Raw genomic sequence first — 20,874 nt, 5'->3', positions numbered from 1 at the left:
TCATGAATGGTTGCAAATGGTCTCCAAGCAACCGAACATAATCATTTCAGACCAGTCCATTGCATGTAAACATCGCCCACACCATTATGGAGCCACCGCCGGCTTGCACAGTGCACTGTTGACAACTTGGTTCCATGGCTTCTTGGGATCTACCCCACACCCAAATCCTATAATCAGCTCTAGCTTACCGAAAACTGGTCTACGGGATGTGGTCGCGAGCCCAGGGGAGGCGCTGTAGGTGATGCGCTGTAAGCAAAGGCACCCGCGTCGGTGGTCTGTTGCCACAGGCCATTAATGCCAAATTTCGCCGCACTGTCCAAACGGATACGTTCGTCGCGCGTCCCACATTTATTGCTGCGATTATTTCACGCAGTGCTGCTTCTCTGTTAGCACAGAGAACATCACGCAGACGCCGCTGCGCTCAGTCGTTAATCAAAGGCTATCGGCCACTGCCTTGCACGTGCTGAGACGTAGTGCTTGAAATTTAGTATACTTGGCACACTCTTAACACTGAGGGTCTCGGAATATTGAAGACCCTAACGATTTCCGAAACTGAGTGTCCCATACGTCTAGCTCCAACTGCCGTTTCACGTTCGAATTCTGTTAATTCCCGAAGTGCGCCCATTACCATATCGGACACCTTTTCACATGAATCACCTGAATACAGATGACAGCTCCGCCAGTGCATAATCCGTTCATACATTGTGTACGCGGTACTACCGCCATCTATATATGTGCACATCGCTACCCACGACTTTCGTCACCTCATTCTATGAGTACCTGCAGAGTGAAAACACTACACGTCTATACTGGCGACGTCGCTCCTCAGACTGAGCATCGTTGCAATATTAAATTTATAAATTGGATAAATGATACTGTGGTAGAGATTTTATGTTGATTGTTGGGTTCCTAGATACTACATTATTAGATAACGCAGTTTATCAATATATTTGCACATCAGGGAACCCGTGACAGACGACGACGTTTAATTGTGTCTTTCCGACGGACATCGATAACTGCGGAAATGTGAACTATGGCAACGTTATTTGGGGCAGAATGTCTGTCGAAAACCACCGTTGTGGAATGGTGCGACAAGGGATGCTGTTGCTTCATGATAACGTACTTCGCCATATCGCAACTGTCGTAACGCAGAAGTTACTCCAACTCCCAAGGGGGCACTCGAACACGCACCCTATACAGTTCTCATTTCTCCCCATGCGATTATCACGCCTTCGGCCCCTTAAAAAAGGTCTTGAAGGGTCGACGTGTCCCTTCGGACTAGGACGTGTAGCAGGCAGTTAATGACTTCTTCACGCTGCAGGACACGTTGTTTTACAAAACGAGTAGTTTGCAGCCTTGTGCGTCGGTGGGACGATTGCCTCAATGCTCATGGCTATTACGTCTGTTTGGCATACCGGTTCTGGACTGTAAGGCCTTCGAACGGAAACTTTTTGATCGCCCATTAAGTTCGACACAGGAAGTGTCATACGTTCCTACGAATTAGGCGTAGTTTTAATTTAATTTCATGCAAACAGTTTGTGATGTACGTCCCAGAGTAGATCAGTGATATACGAGGTGCATTCAAGTTCTAATGCCTCCGATTTTTTTTCTAATTAACTACTCACCCGAAATCGATGAAACTGGCGTTACTTCTCGACGTAATCGCCCTGCAGACGTACACATTTTTCACAACGCTGACGCCATGATTCCGTGGCAGTGGCGAAGGCTTCTTTAGGAGACTGTTTTGACCACTGGAAAATCGCTGAGGCAATAGCAGCACGGCTGGTGAATGTGCGGCCACGGAGAGTGTCTTTCATTGTTGGAAAAAGCCAAAAGTCATTAGGAGCCAGGTCAGGTGAGTAGGGAGCATGAAGAATCACTTCAAAGTTGTTATCACGAAGAAACTGTTCCGTAACGTTAGCTCGATGTGCGGGTGCCTTGTCTCGGTGAAACAGCGCACGCGCAGCCCTTCCCAGACGTTTTTGTTGCAGTGCAGGAAGGAATTTGTTCTTCAAAACATTTTCGTAGGATGCACCTGTTACCGTAGTGCCCTTTGGAACGCAATGGGTAAGGATTCCGCCCTCGCTGTCCCAGAACGTGGACACCATCATTTTTTCAGCACTGGCGGTTACCCGAAATTTTTTTGGTGGCGGTGAATCTGTGTGCTTCCATTGAGCTGACTGGCGCTTGCTTTCTGGATTGGAAAATGGCATCCACGTCTCATCCATTGTCACAACCGACGAAAAGAAAGTCCCATTCCTGCTGTCGTTGCGCGTCAACATTGCTCGGCAACATGCCACACGGGCAGCCGTGTGGTCGTCCATCACCATTCGTGGCACCCACCTGGATGACACTTTTCGCATTTTCAGGTCGTCATGCAGGATTGTGTGCAGAGAACACACTGAAATGACAACTCTGGAGGCGATCTGTTCAACAGTCATTCGGCGATCCCCAAAACAATTCTCTCCACTTTCTCGATCGTGTCGTCAGACCGGCTTGTGCGAGCCCGAGGTTGTTTCGGTTTGTTGTCACACGATGTTCTGCCTTCATTAAACTGTCGCACCCACGAACGCACTTTCGACACATCCATAACTCCATTACCACATGTCTCCTTCAACTGTCGATGAATTTCAATTGGTTTCACACCACGCAAATTCAGAAAACGAATGATTGCACGCTGTTCAAGTAAGGAAAAGGTCGCCATTTTAAGTATTTAAAACAGTTCTCATTCTCGCCGCTGGCGTTAAAATTCCATCTGCCGTACGGTGCTGCCATCTCTGGGACGTATTGACAATGAACGCGGCCTCATTTTAAAACAATGCGCATGTTTCTATCTCTTTCCAGTCCGGAGAAAAAAAATCTGAGGCCTTAGAACTTGAATGCACCTCGTATTATACTGCATTATAGAATTACAGCAGACATCAACATCCATTTGCGGAAAGAATTTACCCCACTTAAAGCAGAATTGCAAGCAATCATGGTGGTACTGGAGCAGATGAGTTGCATTCGTGCTCAGAAGGAAGTTCCTCGTTTGTCTCGACTCCCGAAGTGCCCTTAAAACTACTCACCATATGTACGTACACCTTATAATGTGCAGAACATCCAGGACTCCCTTCTCCGCCTACAATTTCGGGAGAAGGAAGTGCCATTCTGCTCGGTACCAGGGCGAAAGGGAATTTAGGGAAATTAATTAACGGTTGTGTCAGCCAAGGAAGTGTATAAAGGCCATATCTTCGCTATTGTGTTGCAGGGGTTTGCATCGGTGGGAAGAAGGAGCTGAAAGTAGCGCGCAGTAATAAGCGATTGGTAAAACCGACTCGTAGACCTTGGAGTACCTCTTTCCGGCCACCAAGCCGAGATGAAGTTCTTATCAAATGTTTTCAGGTAGCGCATAGTCCGTTGTCGCATAGCTTGTGACGTACTAATTTCTGTACGCCTCATTTTAACTGAATATATTTTACATTCAGCCAAGAGAGCTAAGATTAGCTTACCAGTTGACCTGCCCTGTATTTTCACAGCCGTTGAGATGGATATGGTACGACTTTTAAGATTTTGTGAATTGTCTGACCTGCTGCCTAAACGACACACCTCAAAAATTTTTGCATCACCCAGTTCCCAGAACTCCTAAAGATAGACGTTGGCTGTGCATATTGTATCACAGACACAGTCCCTTTGACTGTTCAGAGATGTCACTAAACCCGCCCAAAGATGTAAACAACCTTGCATGAGCAGCGCCTATTAGACGGAGCAGGTCCGGCAGACGATCACTTCCAGTCACTACACCAGGAAAGAGGTACACGGCTCAAGTTGTCTGTAGTTCAACCATGCCTAGACGATCAATACCGCGGTTCGATCTCGTCCGCATTGTTACTTTGTGCCAGGAAGGGCTCTCAACAAGGGAAGTGTACAGGCGTCTCGGAGTGAACCAAAGCGATGTTGATCAGACATGGAGGAGGTATAGAGAGACGGGAACTGTCAACGACATGCCTCGCTCAGGTCGCCCAAGGGCTACTACTGCAATGGATGACCGCTACCTACGGATTACGGCTCAAAGGAACCCTGACAGCAATGCCACCATGTTGAATGATGCTTTTCGTGCAGCCTCAGGACGTCGTGTTACAACTGTGCGCAATAGGCTGCATGATGCGGAACTTCACTCCCGACGTGCATGGCGAGGTCCATCTTTGCAACCACGACACTATGCAGCGCGGTACAGATGGGCCCAACAACATGCCGAATGGACCGTTCAGGATTGGCATCATGTTCTCTTCACCGATGAGTGTCGCATATGCCTTCAACCAGACATTTGTCGGAGACGTATTTGGAGGCAACCCGGTCAGGCTGAACGCCTTAGACACACTGTCCAGCGAGTGCAGCAAGGTGGAGATTTCCTGCTGTTTTGGAGTGGCGTTATGTGGAGCCGACGGACGCCGCTGGTGGTCATTGGAGGCGCCTTAACGGCTGTACGATACGTGAATGCCATCCTCCGACCGATAGTGCAACCATATCGGCAATATATTGGTGACGAATTCGTCTTCATGGACGACAATTAGCGCCCCCATCGTGCACATCTTGTGAATTACTTCCTTCAGGATAACGACATCGCTCAACTAGAGTGCCAGCATGTTCTCCAGACATGAACCCTATCGAACACACCTGCGATAGATTGAAAAGGTCTGTTTATGGACGACGTGACCGACCAACTACTCTGAGGGATCTACGCCGAATCGCCGTTGGGGAGTGGAGCAATCAGGACCAACAGTGCCTGGATGGACTTGCGGATAGTATGCCACGACGAATACAGGCATGCATCAATGCAAGAGGACGTGCTACTGAGTATTAGAGGTACCGGTGTGTACAGCAATCTGCACCACCATCTCTGAAGGTCTCGCTTTATGGTGGTACAACATGCAATGTGTGGTTTTGCATGAGCAATAAAAAGAGCGGAAATGATGTTTAAGTTGATCTCCATTCCAATTTTCTGTACAGGGTCCGGAACTCTCTGAACCGAGGTGATGCAATGTAACGTCCCCTTAGAATAAATTAATGATTTACTGTGCTGTTAAATCCCTTACGTTATTTGATTTTCAAACAGCTGAGCAGAACTGAACGTACTCAGACATTTCGCTCGTTACCTATTCTGATCAACACAATATTTTTAGCGCAACGGAATCCGACTTTCAAAAATCCCTATAAAAGAATGGACCTGACTAACATTAACCTATACCTTTCACAAATCACTTACCTCACAAAAATCTTCGTTACTCGAACTACTGCAATACAGCGAGCGCCACTACTGCCAGCTAAATAGAAGATTCAAACTACTGAAGGCACTAACTACTGAGAGGCATAGTTAGCAAATGATAGATTGCGATAGAGAACAAACAATGTATTTACCTTAATAGGGTTCAAAAGTCATAATATATATAGCAGTTCATGACATCCATTCTTACAAATTTACGCTTCCTGATGGACACACGTCCAGATCGTCCGCTCTCAAAATTCCACCATCTCTCTCCCCACATCCACCACTGGTGGCGTCTCACCTCCAAATGCGCAACGCTACGCGCTGTTAACATCCAGCTGCCCAACCTACAATAGCGAACAACAATGCAAACCAGCCACAGACTGCACACAGCACAGCCAGTGATTTTCATACAGAGCGCTACGTGGCGTTACCAATAAGAAAACCTAAACAGCCTACTTACAGCAAAACTTTTTTTGATGCGTGTATTATAGAGAAGGTATTAACGTTGGTAATTGATATTGGTTTTAATAATATAACTGATGAGCCATCCACACTTTCCTAAGTTATTTTTTTAGCATTTATTCTGCAATTTTTTTTATGAATTTGGCACTGCATCTCAACATTGAAAAGGTGTTTCATTCTTTGTGATTGCATACGATTTAAGCAAATATTAGCGAACTTCGGAGAGAGTGACAGTTTTTTTGAATAAAATTGTATTTTATGCAATTTTTAGTTTTAACTAACACAGGGATGGCGCTAAGAAATTCCGCTGTTAACTGCTCTAGATCCCTACTTCCACAAAATTACCCATTACAACAAACTTTTTTCCTTATTAGTTACCACAGTTTGCTATAGCCGCCAGACGGCAAACGTAATATATGATGGTAAACAAATAAATAGCCACTCTGTGCAGTATTGTACTGTACAGTATTGTAAGCTCCGTGCTGACATTTTATTGGCAGCAACAATGAGGCATTTCACATGGTGAAGGCTAACCACTGTGAGCGACGAATTTTCGGGTGTGTTGTGTCGCGTGTCATAACATTGCTACGCTATCTGTTAGTGCATATATTTTCACCATGTCTCATGCCATTTTCTGAATCACGAAGCTCTCCTAAATTATAGTGCTAGGGGATCAACGTATTCCTACCATCACTTAGCCGCATCACGTTCCTGCAGTAATATCAGCATGCTTGCAATCAGTATTTCGATTTATTGCCAATTAATACTTCGATTACCCGAAGTATAATTCCGTAACGTAATGTACGAACGCTTACATCACATCTTCGGCAATATACGGCTAAGTTTGAAAGCTGTCTTCTATATATTCACTGAAGCAGCTAATACTGTTCTCATTTAGCAGAATTTAATGAAGTGTTTGTTATCCAGTAAATTAAGTGAAAGAAAAGTCAGAGGTCTCAAAACGAAAAAAATGTCCAATGTCTAACATCTCTATGTTACATATAGGCCTATAGTATTCGAATTGTTTCGAATGGTTGCATAATTTCCCCCGTTATGTAATATATGGACTTTCATAACATATGGACTTTCTTTCCAGCAATTTATGGGGCTCCGGAACGCCCTGTACTTGCAATGTTAAAATAACGCTTATAAATTACATCTTTCCTCACAAAGTATTTGAGGTAGGAAGGTGAACTTTTTAAAGATTATTTATTGGAATATGGGCTACAACTTAACACAGGGATTTTACAAAATTTTAATTCAGTTATTAAAGATGATTTTTTTTTCAATTGTAATGAAAATTCACAACATTTTTTTGCAATTTTTTATTTATATGTTCAAAAATATACAGTTTTTTGGAAAAAGGCTGTGTTAAATTATGCAGAAGGTACTGTGTAACATTTACTGAAAGTTTGAAACAAATATGTTTGGAAGATCCTTAGAAAACATGTCATTAGTATGAGAAAATAAAAGTTTTGGGAATCGAGCGACAAAAATTGGATTAACTTTTTAGTGCATTCCAGGTCCATAGGATGGATTATCTTCATCCTCTGCAAACTCCTCCTCCAGCTTCCTCTTGTTCCTCCTCCTGTTTACTCTTGCTTGTATTTCTAGACTCTTTACAGCCCTGTCTGCAGCCCGAAGGCGTTCCTTGTCTAAAGCAAGCATCGCTCGTACCATGTTAGAATGTTATTATTTACAGTAATAACACATACCTTTGGCTTTCCAACATTTCTCCTTTTCTTAAAAGCCTTCAGAGGATTTCTAATAACTTTACTTTTACTCATTATTATACTTCAACAAAACAGAGACTCAAGAAACAGAATTAATTACGAATATTTTCGAGATAACGACAGAGTAAATAAACATGAAACAATCGACAATCACACCAGCGATATATATTGAACCATCACAGGTTAGCCACAACACATACTTTATCTCACATCACTAAAATGTACCCGATGAACACGGACGTTAATAATAACACCATTTGACAGCAGTTTAACAGCGCCACAGTGGGTCACGCCCATGTAGAACACATTTCAAAAAAAATTTAAAAATAGTTGTAGTCTTCGGAATTGAATAAATTATATATCTATTAAAAGGTAATAGTCTGCAAATTCAGAAAACGCAAAAAAGTAAAAATTGAACTTTTCATGATTTTGAGCCTTTCCGGAGCCCCTTAAAGCATTCTGTCGCCCGCAGTACTGCCATTTACACATTTTCTCCGTCAATCCAAAACGTTTCGAGACTTTATTAATAAAAAATAAAGCCAACAAACTGGTTTTAATTTTTCAGGTGCTCTGCATGGCCTTTCCACACTTGAGTTCAACGCACAGAACATTCATACAACCGGTTCTCTTCACTCTGACATTTTGTTGGCACCCACCAACACAAGGAGAAATTATCATCAAAATGAAATTAGAAAAATCAGAGCACTCATGGAATGATCTAATTTTTCTTTTTCCCCAAGCGCTGTTCGAGAGTGAAACGGTAGAGAAATAGCTTGAAGGCGGTTCGATGAACCCTCTACCAGGCACTTATTGTCCTACCTTATCAGGTACAACCAATAGAAGAGATAAGGAAGATCCAGTGAAGAGCAGTGCGTTTCGCCACACGGTCGTTTAGTTGGCAAGACGGCGTTACAGAGATGCTGAACAAACTCCTGTGGCAGACGCTACAAAACTGGCTTTGGGCGTCACGAAGTGGTTTACTGTTGAAGTTCCGACACAGTATGTTCAGGGTTAAGTCGGATAGTATATTACGTCCTCCCACATACGTCTCGCGAAATGAGCACAATGAGACAACTCGAGAAATTAAAGTCAGTACAGAGGTTTACCGACAATCATTCTTGTCGTTCAGCTCCCGTATTGCAGTGTCTCACAAATCGCAGTGGAGCAATATGTGTAAATCAAGTGTTGAACACATGTTTCGAAGAAGAGAAACGTGGTTCCATCGTGTGAATTTCTGCACGTTGCCTTTTTGTGGCAGGTTCGTATTGATAACACCAAGCCTCGTAATCCGTGATGATTTTTTCCAGAAAAGAATTGTCCATGTTTAGCATTTCAGTCAGGTCGCAACAGGCGTCACACTGCGTTGTCTTTGTTCGGGAGTCAAGGCGTGCAGGACAAACTTCACAGACAGTTTTCTCTTCTTCGAAACATGTGTTCAACACTTGATTTACACATATTGCTCCACTGCGATTTGTGAGACACTGCAGCCACCGTCTACTATTTAACACTACCTATTCACAACTGACTGGCAGGGTGCACATCTGTTGTTTACGGTTATTAGTTCAAGCTACCATCGTAGTTACTGCGTGACGTCCCTTATACGCCAGGAATAAAATCAGTCTGGAAACTTTTAGGACGGGCAACGTATGTGTATTCTTTAATGGTCTAAACACAATCCGTATGGGAGCAGAATATTTGAGTTTAGTGGTGATTTACAATGAAGTACCATTCTTACAATGATGTACACAGTATACTGTGTTGTGCGGCAATCAATACGCAAGTGTCCTTGTCGCTCAGTAGTATTAACATATATTTATATTTATTATGGGATATCTGACGAGAGAAATAATATAGCTCATGTTCCACAACTCAGGATTCCCTTCATTGGAGATACTTATGTACGCTAAGAATCCCTGTAGTTATCTCGATGGACAACGATTTTAGTGCAGTTCTGTTCAATTCTAAATTCGTCTGTTATTTTAAAAGGGCAATTCATAAGGACATAGTAATTTAAAATGATTGCAGCAGAATATGACAGTTTCCATATTTTACTCAAATTAAAGAATATAGTGGGAGAGTTTATTCGCTTTGCTTTCCTACTATAGAATCAATGTGCCAAAAAAAGTAAGTGCAAGAACATTTGGCAACAAACAATCCTGTCGGATAAACATCCGCAATTGAGCAGAGGTTGAAAATATCGGTTCACTTGTAAGGGTCTTTTTATTTAAAACACGACCGGTTTCGGACTCTTTTATGCCCATAATCAGGTTTTATACTGAAAATAAACAAGACTCCGGAGCTAATGATAGTTTTTACACGATGCAGTATATATAAAAAAGGCAAAAACGAAGTTCCATTTAAAATTTTAGAAACCAGCGATCGCGCTAGGTGCGGTAAAACCTAAGTCAGTGGCAAAGTGGCACCAGACAATACTAAGGACGACTGCCTGGGTAAAAAAAATATGCATTGAACACCAGGACGCTTACACTTTGTGCTGTGACCCCGAGAGCAGAGGTGGACGAGTACAGGACGCAGTGTATCACCAACGAGCGCAGAGCACCGACTAGCGAACATGAAGGTGGAAGCAAACTGGTAAACCAGAGTGGCAAAACTACTGCCATCTGTTGACGGGGTGCAGAATGTTGGGTCACTAGGTCTTGTCTTGTGTAAACCTCCTTTAGTCGTCGGCTTTTAGTTAGCAGGTTCTAAATTGATCCCACTTTTAATGATACCTTTAGTGCTATTGCCGCTAACTATTAATTGGTACAGTACTTTTTGACAGTGTGCGCTGCAAGTTTTTGCTACCTTCCATTTTGTTCAGTAGCGAGATGATCTGTAATAGGAGTGGAACATGTGTATGCTCTTTTAGCTCAGAACTGTGGCGCATTGTTCCAACTCACCATATATGCCCCACTAAATCAAAAATTTTCGAGCCACTCGTGGAAAGGGAAAACATTTTTCGTTGTGTTTTACGGTTTATACATAAATCTTATGTTGCCGGCTTCCAGTTAGTATACTACAGTTCTTTACTGCCCCTGTTCAACATATTTCTTTACCTCTCGTACAATATCTTTACTGTTTTTCATGCAACTTTCTATGTGATGTTTTGTTTTATTTTGAATGTACGGGGGCTGTTCGGAAAGTAATGTCGGATCGGTCGTGAAATGGAAACCATTGTGAAAATCAAAAAAATGTTTTCTTTGCAACGGTTAGCTACACTTTCCAGCTACTTCTCTACATAGTCGCCGCTCCGACTTAGGCAACTCGTTGTCTTTGCCAAAATGTTGTCTTCATAACAGTGGTTCAAGTGAGCAGAAATGAAACTCTGGGGGAGTTAGTTGCCGGCTGTATGGTGGGTGATCATGTAGTTCCCATGAGTCGAAAACGTTGCAGGACCTCTTCATTGCCCCTGCAGTGTGCGGCCAAGAATTTTCTCGAAGAAGGAAATGCGTGACAGCTAAGTTTTGTGGCCTGCATACAATCAGGCGAAATCTCTCATCAGGCCCTCGTATTTGGCAGGAGACACTATTTTCCAGGCATGTTTACATGCTCACTGCGAGCTTAGAACTGAAAAGAGCGACGTAATGCGGTCGACGAGTATACTAGAGACACTATCCGTCCCATCTACGCAAACGTTCGTCGAATTTTCACTGTGGTTTATATTTCGCGCCCGACTCGACCTTACTTTCCCAATAGCCCTCGTAAATCACTAATTCAGATTGTGTACAGCCGGGCTAGTGGCCCCGCGATCTTCTTTCCGTCAACAGACGGCAGTACTTTTTCCGCTCTGGATTACCAGTTTGCTTCCCTCTTCGCGTTTCCACAGCTCGTGGTTAATGGTTAGCGTTGCTGCCTCCCCATCATGGGGTCCCAAGTTCAATTCCCAGCAGGGTCGGTGATTTACTCCGCTCGGGGACTGTGTGTTCGTGTTATCCGCATCATTTCATTATCATTTGTGAAAGTGGCGAGTCTGGGCTGTGTAAAGACTGGGAATTTGTACGGCCGCTGCTAACCGCGCAGTTGAGCGCTTCACAAACCAAATATCATCATCATCATTCCCCTTCGTGTACGCTACTCCGTGCTCTGCGCCCTCTGGTGATACACCGCGTCCTGTACTCGCCCACCGCGGCCTCGGGATTACAGCACAAAGTGTAAGCATCCTGGTGTTCATTGCGTATTTCTTTACCCAGACAGTCGTCCTTAGTAGTACTGGCCTGGCGTCTCTTTGCTACTGACTTAGGTTTTACCGCAGCTAGCCCGACCGCCGGTTTCTAAAATTTTATATGGAACTTCGTTTTTGCTTTTTGTGTGCTCTACCGTGTTTAAAAACTAATTGTGTTGTTTATTTTCAATATAACACCTGATTCTGGGCATAAGAAGCCGAAAGCGGTCGTGTTTTAAATAAAAAGACCCTTACAAGTGAAGCGGTATTTGCAACCTCTGTAAGAATATTTGAGTGTAGCGACCCGCCGAGGACGAGTTCGTTAGCAACAGAGGTCTGGCTTGGAACAAGCAAAAATGAGGAAGGAATCCGTCATGTCGTTATTAAATGTACAGATTTACGGAAGCCACAGAAAGTGTAACCGAGGATTGCCGTATGAAGATTTCAACTCTCCTTTTAACGAACAGCAGCCCAGTGCTCCTTTTGTTGGTACCTGAGTCACCATCAGTGTCTAAGTGATTGCAGGAATGTTCATAATGAGACGGGCGTCTAGGAGAGTCCGAGTAGAGGAGATCCAATCCTAGGTGAGGCCTACAATTTTCTGCTATATACACTTCGTACCGCAACGTTAGTGTTCTACACTTTAAAAGCGAAGTACACTGTAAGGAATACTCATTCGTCTTCATTTACCTCTAAGCTATACCCTGCAAACCACTAAATCATTAGGAAGTACAGGCCAGAGTGTACTTACCACTGTATCAGTTTTGGGGTTCTTCCCATTCCAGTCACGCATGAAGTGCAGGAACAATGATTGCTTAAACGCCTCTGTGTGGTTTGTAATGAGTCTTATCTATTATTCGTTTATTAAAGTCCGTTTGGTCCCACAATGGAAACCACACTGAAAATTCGATGAAGGTTTGCACACATATGTTGGCCAGTGTGTCTAGTATGCCTGTTGATAAAGTCACATTGCTCTTTTCAGTTCTGAGCACACGGTGAGCACGTAAAGATGTCAGGAAAACAGTATTTTCCGCCAAGTATGATTGCCTGTTGAGAGATTTCGCCTGATTTCATGCAGCCCACATAACTGTGATACATTTCCTTCTTAACGAAAATTCTCAGCCGTACGCTGCAGGGGCAATGAAGCTCCTACAGCGTTTTCGATGGGTAGTGTTTGATCATCCTGAACTTTGTTCCCTCAGAGTTTCATCGCTGCCCATATGAACCAATGCCTATGAACACAACATTTTGGCACAGACAACGACTACAGACCAGTGAAGGAAAATGGTGAATGGTACAGGTGGCTGGCTGCCTCCTATGATGAGGGAACTGGAAGGCCAGTACAACGTTATGACAGATGTCTTGAACTGAAGCGGTGGCTACGTAGAGAAGTGGCCGAAATGTGTAGGTACCTGTTGCAGATGAAACGTTTTTGCTTGTCACTGTAGTTTTCATTTCGCGTCCGATCGGACCTTAATAAACGAATAGCCCTCGTGTTTCTAGATTCCTTGCTTAAAGCTGCCGCGCGGGATTAGCCGAGCAGTCTAGGGCGCTGCAGTCATGGACTGTGCGGCTGGTCCAGGCGGAGGTTCGAGTCCTCCCTCGTGCATGGGTGTGTGTGTTTGTCCTTAGGATAATTTAGGGACTGATGACCTTAGCAGTTAAGTCACATAAGATTTCACACACATTTTTTTGCTTAAAGCTGTTTCTTAATACTTTCTAAGTACGCATTCGTCAGATACGTTCAAGCATGTGCCACTTTTTCAGCATCTCCTTGATGCGCTCCCGTCTGTCAAAGAAATAGAAATAGAAATATGAAAGCAATAAAAGCGTTATTGATAACATTTTCATGGATTAGTAAAGTGTTCTCTGCTTGAGATTCTTCATTTTCGAAGGACAGTTCATGTAGTCTGGTATGAGACCTTTGAGACCAAGGGTTATTTGTATGTTTGCACCAAGCACTTAAATATTTCATGTCATTATTCCTGCTGTACTTAACGGAACAATGAAAGATTTCTGTTGACTTGGCAGATAAACTATAAATCAAGGTTGTAAACCAAATTAAGATACACGTTCAACGTTTATTTTAGCACATTGAACTACAGGATGAAATGAAAAAATTTGTACAAGGTGGATGTTCTAGTCAATATACATGCTGGGAGTGTTTAACCAAGGTACGCTTTGCCGTAGGCCAGGGCGGGGGCAGCGTACGCAGCCCTAGCGATGGGGGCGGCAGCGATGGCGGGGGCAGCGGCGATGGCGGGGGCGGCGTGCACACCAGCCTCCTTGTGCACGACGGCGTTGAAGCCGTTGACGGGGTCGGCGGTGTAGTCGACGACGCGGATGGAGCCGTCAGGCTCGGCAACGCTGTAGCTGCCCTGGACGACGTCTCCACTGCGGCTCTCCTGCTGGGCCTTGGAGTCTCCGGTGATGGCGTCAGACACGCTGTAACCGTAGCTGTACTGGGGGTTGGGGTCGTACTCGGCGGCCACGGCGGCGGGCGCCGCGACGGCTCTCACAGCGGGGGCGGCAACGGCCAGGGGAGCGGCACGAAGGGCGGGGGCGGCGTAGGCCACGGGGGCGGCGTAGGCGCCGGCGGCGATGGCAGGGCCGGGGGCGACGACGGCGGGGGCGCCCAGGTAGCCGGCGCGGGCCACGGCCACGAGGGCGGCGAGGACGATCAGCTGCAGGAGGAAAGAAAATACTGCACTTAAATACATACCCCACAAGTGAAACGCACTGAAGTGACAAAAGAAATATGCACATGTACAGATGGCGGTAGTATCGCGTACAGAAGCATAGGGCAGTGCATTGGCGGAGCTATCTTTTGCGCTGACTTGATTCATGTGAAATAGTTTCCGATCTGATTATGGCCAATCGATGAGAATTAACAGACTTTGAAAGAGTAATGGTAGTTGCAGTTAGAAGCATCGGACATTCCATTACGTAAATCGTTAGGGCAGTGAATATCCCGAGATCTACGGTGTCAAGAGTGTGCCGAGAATACATAATTTCAGGAATTACTTCTCACCAAGGACAAAGCAGCGGCGTTTGCGTAGTGTTCTCAGTGCTAACATACAAACAACATGGCGTGAAATAACCGCAGAAATACATGTGGGATGTACATAGCACGTATCCGTTAGGAGAGTGCGGCGAAATTTGGCATTAATGGGCTATGGCTACAGACGACAGATGCGTCCGTGTCTTTGCTAACAGCACAACGTAGCCTACAGCGCCTCTCATGGCCTCGTGACCATATCAGTTGGAGCCTGGGCGACTGGAAAACCGTGGCCTGAGCACTATGGGACTTAACATCTGAGGTCATCAGTCCCCTAGAACTTAGAACTTCTTAAACCTAACTAACCTAAAGACATCACACACATCCATGCCCGAGGCAGGATTCGAACCTGCGTCTGAAGCAGTCGTGCGGTTCCGGACTGAGTGCCTAGAACCGCTCGGCTACCGCGGCCGGCCGTCAGATGAATCCCAATTTCAGTTGGTAAGAGCTGATGGTAGGGTTCGAATGTGGAGTAAACTACACGAAACCATGAACTCAAGTTGTAAACGAGGCTCCATAATGGTAAGGGCTGTGTTTACATCGAATGGACTGGGACCTCTGCTCCAACTGAACTTATCATTGAATGCAAATGGTTATGTTCGGCTACTTGAAGAACGTTTCCAGCCATTCATTGACTTCACGTTCCCAAACATTTCCAAACAATGGCGGAATTTTTATGGGTGACAATGCGCCTTGTAACTGGGAAACAATTGTCCGCGATTGATTTGAAAAATATTCTGGACGATTCGAGCGAATGATTTAGCCATCCAGATCGCCCAATATAAATCCCATCGAACAGTTATGGGACGTAATCGAGAGGTCAGTTCGTGAACAAAATCCTGCTCCAAAGATACTTTCGGAATTATGGACGGCTATAAGAGGCAGCATGGGTCAATATTTCTGCAGGAGACTTCCAACATGTTGTTGAGTCCATGCCATTTGGCGTTGCTGCAGTAGTCCGGGGAAATAGGTCGGATGCAATATTAGGAGGTATCCCATAAATTTTGTCACCTTCTTACTGCAGAAACATGCGCTTTTAGCGAAAGAGCAAATGGGTGCTCACAACTAATAGTTTATTTCACTAACGTGCCTAAATGTCGAGCGTTCGACAAAGTGTGACACCCATAGTAACAATGCAAGAGAAATTGTACTATTTGTGACCTTTGTAGACAAACTTCATAGTAACACTGGGTGAATTATGTCGTGGACTATACTCGGAAGACCGTTTTCTGGTCCTCTCTAGCAAAACACTACTAGCTATTGAGGGTCTGTCCATTAGGCAACCAATTTCAATGTTTCTTCAGTTTTTCTTATTAACATATTCTACAACAGTTGCTGCACTGTTAATCGCCAGGCACTTGATCAGTTGGAGTACGAGCGACCTACTTCTGATAACGTACAAAGGGTAATCACAGAGTCGTAGTAACCACCTTGAGAAAATAAAGTTACGTAATTATTTGTTTATAGAGGAAATACATTCGCAGTTGAGAACATTGACCTTTTTCGACTGTATATTGGAATGATGACAAAGCAGATTTATGCCGGACCGGGACTCGAACCCGGATTTCCCGCTTTACGCGAGCGGTCGCCTTAACAGCTTCGGCCATCCCAGCACGAATCACCGCCAGACCCAAACTTCCATACGTCGTTGTCCATGTGTCACAACCTGCACTCGTACGTGCGTATATTCCATGCATGTCCGAAGGAACATTACATCGTATCTCTTAGTACGACACACACTGATTTTTCGTATTTTTCGTTTGTTTGTTTGTAGATATATGCCTGCAGCCCTGGTACATACTGGAATCTGCGTGCCAGAGTACTTTACCAGACCGCCAGAGAAGACAAGACAAAATGACGCAACCCAGCTCCACTACGAGTGGTCTGCGTCATAGTCTTGTGTCTTCTTGCGACAAGCTACGATACACTGGCGTGTGGATTTCGATGTACCAGAGCTTCAAGCATATACATGTAAAGAAACAAACAAAAAATAACAACATGGATTTCTTTTTTCCATTGTTGTTGTTGTGGTCTTCAGTCCTGAGACTGGTTTGATGCAGCTCTCCATGCTACTCTATCCTGTGCAAGCTTCTTCATCTCCCAGTACCTACTGCAACCTGCATCCTTCTGAATCTGCTTAGTGTATTCATCTCTTGGTCTCCCCCTACGATTTTTACCCTCCACGCTGCCCTCCAATACTAAATTGGTGATCCCTTGATGCCTCAGAACATGTCCTACCAACCGATCCCTTCTTCTGGTCAAATTGTGCCACAAACTTCTCTTCTCCCCAATCCTATTCAATACTTCCTCATTAGTTATGTGATCTACCTATCTAATCTTCAGCATTCTTCTGTAGCACCACATTTCGAAAGCTTCTATTCTCTTCTTGTCCAAACTATTTACCGTCCATGTTTCACTTCCATACATGGCTACACTCCATACAAATACTTTCAGAAATGACTTCCTGACACTTAAATCTATACTCGATGTTAACAGATTTCTCTTCTTCAGAAACGCTTTCCTTGCCATTGCCAGTCTACATTTTATATCCTCTCTACTTCGACCATCATCAGTCATTTTGCTCCCCAAATAGCAAAACTTCTTTACTACTTTAAGTGTCTCATTTCCTAATCTAATACCCTCAACATTACCCGACTTAATTCGACTACATTTCATTAGCCTCGTTTTGCTTTTGTTGATGTTCATCTTATATCCTCCCTTCAAGACACCATCCATTCCGTTCAACTGCTCTTCCAAGTCCTTTTTTCCATACGATAGTTGAAATGTTTATGACTACCTCTCATGGACGCTCTTCCCTTTTCCTGTTAGACCAGATCGACAACATTGTTGCATCAAGAACGCTAACTAAAATCCCAATATCGGGGAAAAAAATGTCACGGCGACTAGTCTGAATAACTGGGGAGCTACTTGATGGAGAAATAGCGGCTCTCTTTTCGAAAGTCGACATTAATGGTCGAGAGAGATGTGAGATGGTCACGCGTCCGTCCACGAATACTATCTAATGAGAGAAATGGCTCTGAGCACTATGGGACTTAACTTCTACGGTCATCAGTCCCCTAGAACTTAGAACTAATTAAACCTAACTAACCTAAGTACATCACACACATCCATGCCCGAGGCAGGATTCGAACCTGCGACCGTAGCGGTCGCACGGTTCCAGACTGTAGCGGCTAGAACCGCTCGGCCACGGCGGCCGGCATCTAATGAGAGAGAGGTGGCGGAGTGAGACCGTAGATAAGACACAGAAATCACGCTCTAGCGTTTCAAATCCCCTTATAGCGATTCAGATTTTGGCTCCCCGTGATTTCCCCTAAAGCGACTGAAATAGTTTCTTTGAAAAGGACTTCCCCAATCGTTGTGCTATCTAAGTCTGAGCTCCATACCTAATATCCTTGTCATCGACGAGGCAGCGGCTGAATCAGTGATCACTAGCACCAGCGAGTTTCGTGTTCTGACACGTGCAGAACAATGACGCCTCATCCACATTACCTCTGCTGTCCTGCATCTGCCAGTTCAGAACAGTTACCTCTACTGCCATTCATCTGTACGCTCACTTTTACCTCTATAGAATTTCACTGTTTTCCTCTATAATTATTTCCATGCCTATAACACCTACAGCCACCACAAAAGCTACGCTGCTGCGATGTATAAGATCCGCACTCGCATTCTGGAGGGGAGAACTTGAAATCCTGATTTAAGCTGTTATAATAACCCTAAAAACCAATGTCAGTAATACACTTGTGTTCAAAACTTAGCACGAATGTAATTTTTCGCTGATGTGTCACTGCCAAATAACGTAACTCGATAAAACTTGGACCATACACAGAAAGAAGTGCTGTATGACCACTCTTAATGCGCCCAAGAACAGTATCGAAGACGTTCGTTTTGGTGGTCCAGGTGTTATGGTGTAGCGAGGTATGATACTGCATGAGCATGTTGAGTGCCAAATCTTTGAAGACGGTACACTTACCGGACAAGCTTTTTGTGACACTGTACTTCTATCACACGTGCGTCTTTTTTTTGTGGTAAGGTCTTATGGGACCAAACTGCTGAGGTCATCAGTCCCTAAGCTTACACACTATTTAATCTAACTTACGCTAAGGACGACACACACTCCTATGCCCGAGGGAGGACTCGAACCTCCGACGAGGGGAGCCGCGCGAACCGTGACAAGACGCCTCAGACCGCACGGCTACCCCTTGCGGCCGTGCGTCTCTCCAGAGGTGGATTCACCCCTGGCTTAACTTTTATGGATGACAATGCACGACCGCATCGGACAGCACAGGTGGAGCAGCTCGTGGAACTAGAGGATATTCCGCGAATGGACTGGCCTGTCCGTTCCCCGACTTACATCCCATGGATCACGTCTGGGACGTATAGGGGACATATTGCAGAACGTCCACATGCACCAAAGAACATCCAGCAGCTGTCATCCGCGCAGCTGGAAAAATGGAACGCCCTACCAGGAGAACTCCAGACCAGCGTTGTTGCCAGCATGAGAGCACGTTGCAGTGCATGCAGTGGCGTCCGTGCTGATCACCCACCCTATTAGAATCGTGTCCCACCTTTTGTAATGTCCAGGGGACCATCATAAAACGCACTCACATCAATGTAATTATTGTCTTTGAACATAACTGTCATTTCTTTCCCTCTCATTACATAATTCTTTCAGTTATCTTCTGCACTGTTATACACCATACTGTACTGTAACATTTCATTCTATGTATCGAGCTATGTTTCTTTGCAGTGACACATCACGCGGAAGTTACTTTCATCCTTAATTTCTGCACGTAAGTGGGTGTGCATATTACCAGTTACGATTTACGATCTAGAAACTGTATCTCTGAATAAGTGTAGTGCTCGTAAACTACAGCACACACTAAGAACCACCTAACTGCAGATGCTAGGAGTCAGCCTACTGAATATTGTGCGATCGCAGGACATTATCTCTTACTGGCTTCACACTCGAAGCTAATCCTAGTTGTTGATATGCACTCAGCCGGCCGCTGTGGCCGAGCGTTTCTAGGCGCTTCAGTCTGGAACCGCGCGACCGCTACGGTCGCAGGTTCGAATCCTGCCTCGGGCATGGATGTTTGTGATGTCCTTACTGTGTGTTAGGTTTAAGTAGTTCTGAGTTCTAGGGGACTGATGACCTTAGAAGTTAAGTCCCACAGTGCTCAGAGCCGTTTGAACCATTTCTAGGGGACTGATGACCTCAGGTGTTGAGTCCCATAGTGCTCAGAACCATTTTGATATGCACTAACACCATTTAATCTCTACCACATTGATCCGTGCACTCTGGGATAAGCCACGTCATTCAGCAGTAATTTACAAAATAATAGCTGAGGTTCTAGTCCCGCTCTCTTGACAGAATGAGTGTATAACATTTTATTGCCTGATTTTAGCTGCTTACGCTCGTTCACGTTTTTTTCTTAGTTGAATCGCAGTTTACTTACATCTCCGCAAGCATTACTCTTGATTTTAATTAATTTATTTATTTATTTATGCATTTATTTTACCTGGCAAGATTAGGGCCTTCAGGCCCTCTCTTACACCTAACCAGGCATACTCAGATTCAACAAATTTCAGTTTCTACAGAACATTAAGGGCATATAACATGTTATACAGTATTAATGTTAAAGAAAAAAATAGAGATTATAAAAGTAGTACAATGATAATTATAACAATCAAAAAATAATTATAACAATCAAGAATAATAATAATAATAATAATAATGACTATGTGTATGAAAGTAAACATATTTTTCTTTTATGAATGTCAGTCCTAATGCTAGTTGGGAATTTTCTCGTTATATTCTCGCAGCTTGTGAGTTATTCTCATCAAGCAGAGACATAAGACGATAGAATGGGGTGAAAGAGATATAGAAGAGGTAGATAGGTTAGAGGAAGAGAAATAGAATGGTAAAATTCGAAACTATGATGGAGAGGAGAAAGAAAAAGATGAGAGGGGCACAACAATGGTGGCTATACCGTCCCTAATATGTAAGTCTTGAGTTCCCTCTTGAATGTTAAGTGGTTCTGAATAAGACGCAGATCACAGGGGAGCGCGTTCCATAGTCGTATGGCTGAGATGGAAAATGACATGGAGAAAGATTTTGTGTTATGTAAAGGTACAGCCAAGATGCTAGACGTATCCGATCTGGTATTGCGGTTGTGGAATGATGATAGGT

General features: G+C 44.3%; 1 protein-coding gene across 1 annotated transcript in view; it reads right to left on the bottom strand.

Moving 5' to 3' along the window:
- The window catches only part of LOC126158475 (cuticle protein-like), an 81,073-nt gene that overhangs the window by 54,300 nt on the left and 5,899 nt on the right, over window positions 1-20,874 (bottom strand). Inside the window, exon 2 of the mRNA XM_049916445.1 lies at window positions 13,784-14,289. Within this exon, the coding sequence (XP_049772402.1) occupies window positions 13,784-14,289 (506 nt within the window). The remainder of the gene's footprint in view (window positions 1-13,783; window positions 14,290-20,874) is intronic.

This window comes from Schistocerca cancellata, chromosome 2, assembly GCF_023864275.1.
Source record: "Schistocerca cancellata isolate TAMUIC-IGC-003103 chromosome 2, iqSchCanc2.1, whole genome shotgun sequence".
Lineage (NCBI taxonomy): Eukaryota > Metazoa > Arthropoda > Insecta > Orthoptera > Acrididae > Schistocerca > Schistocerca cancellata.
Note: the sequence above shows the minus strand (reverse complement) of the source record. Positions and strands in the feature narration are given on the sequence as shown.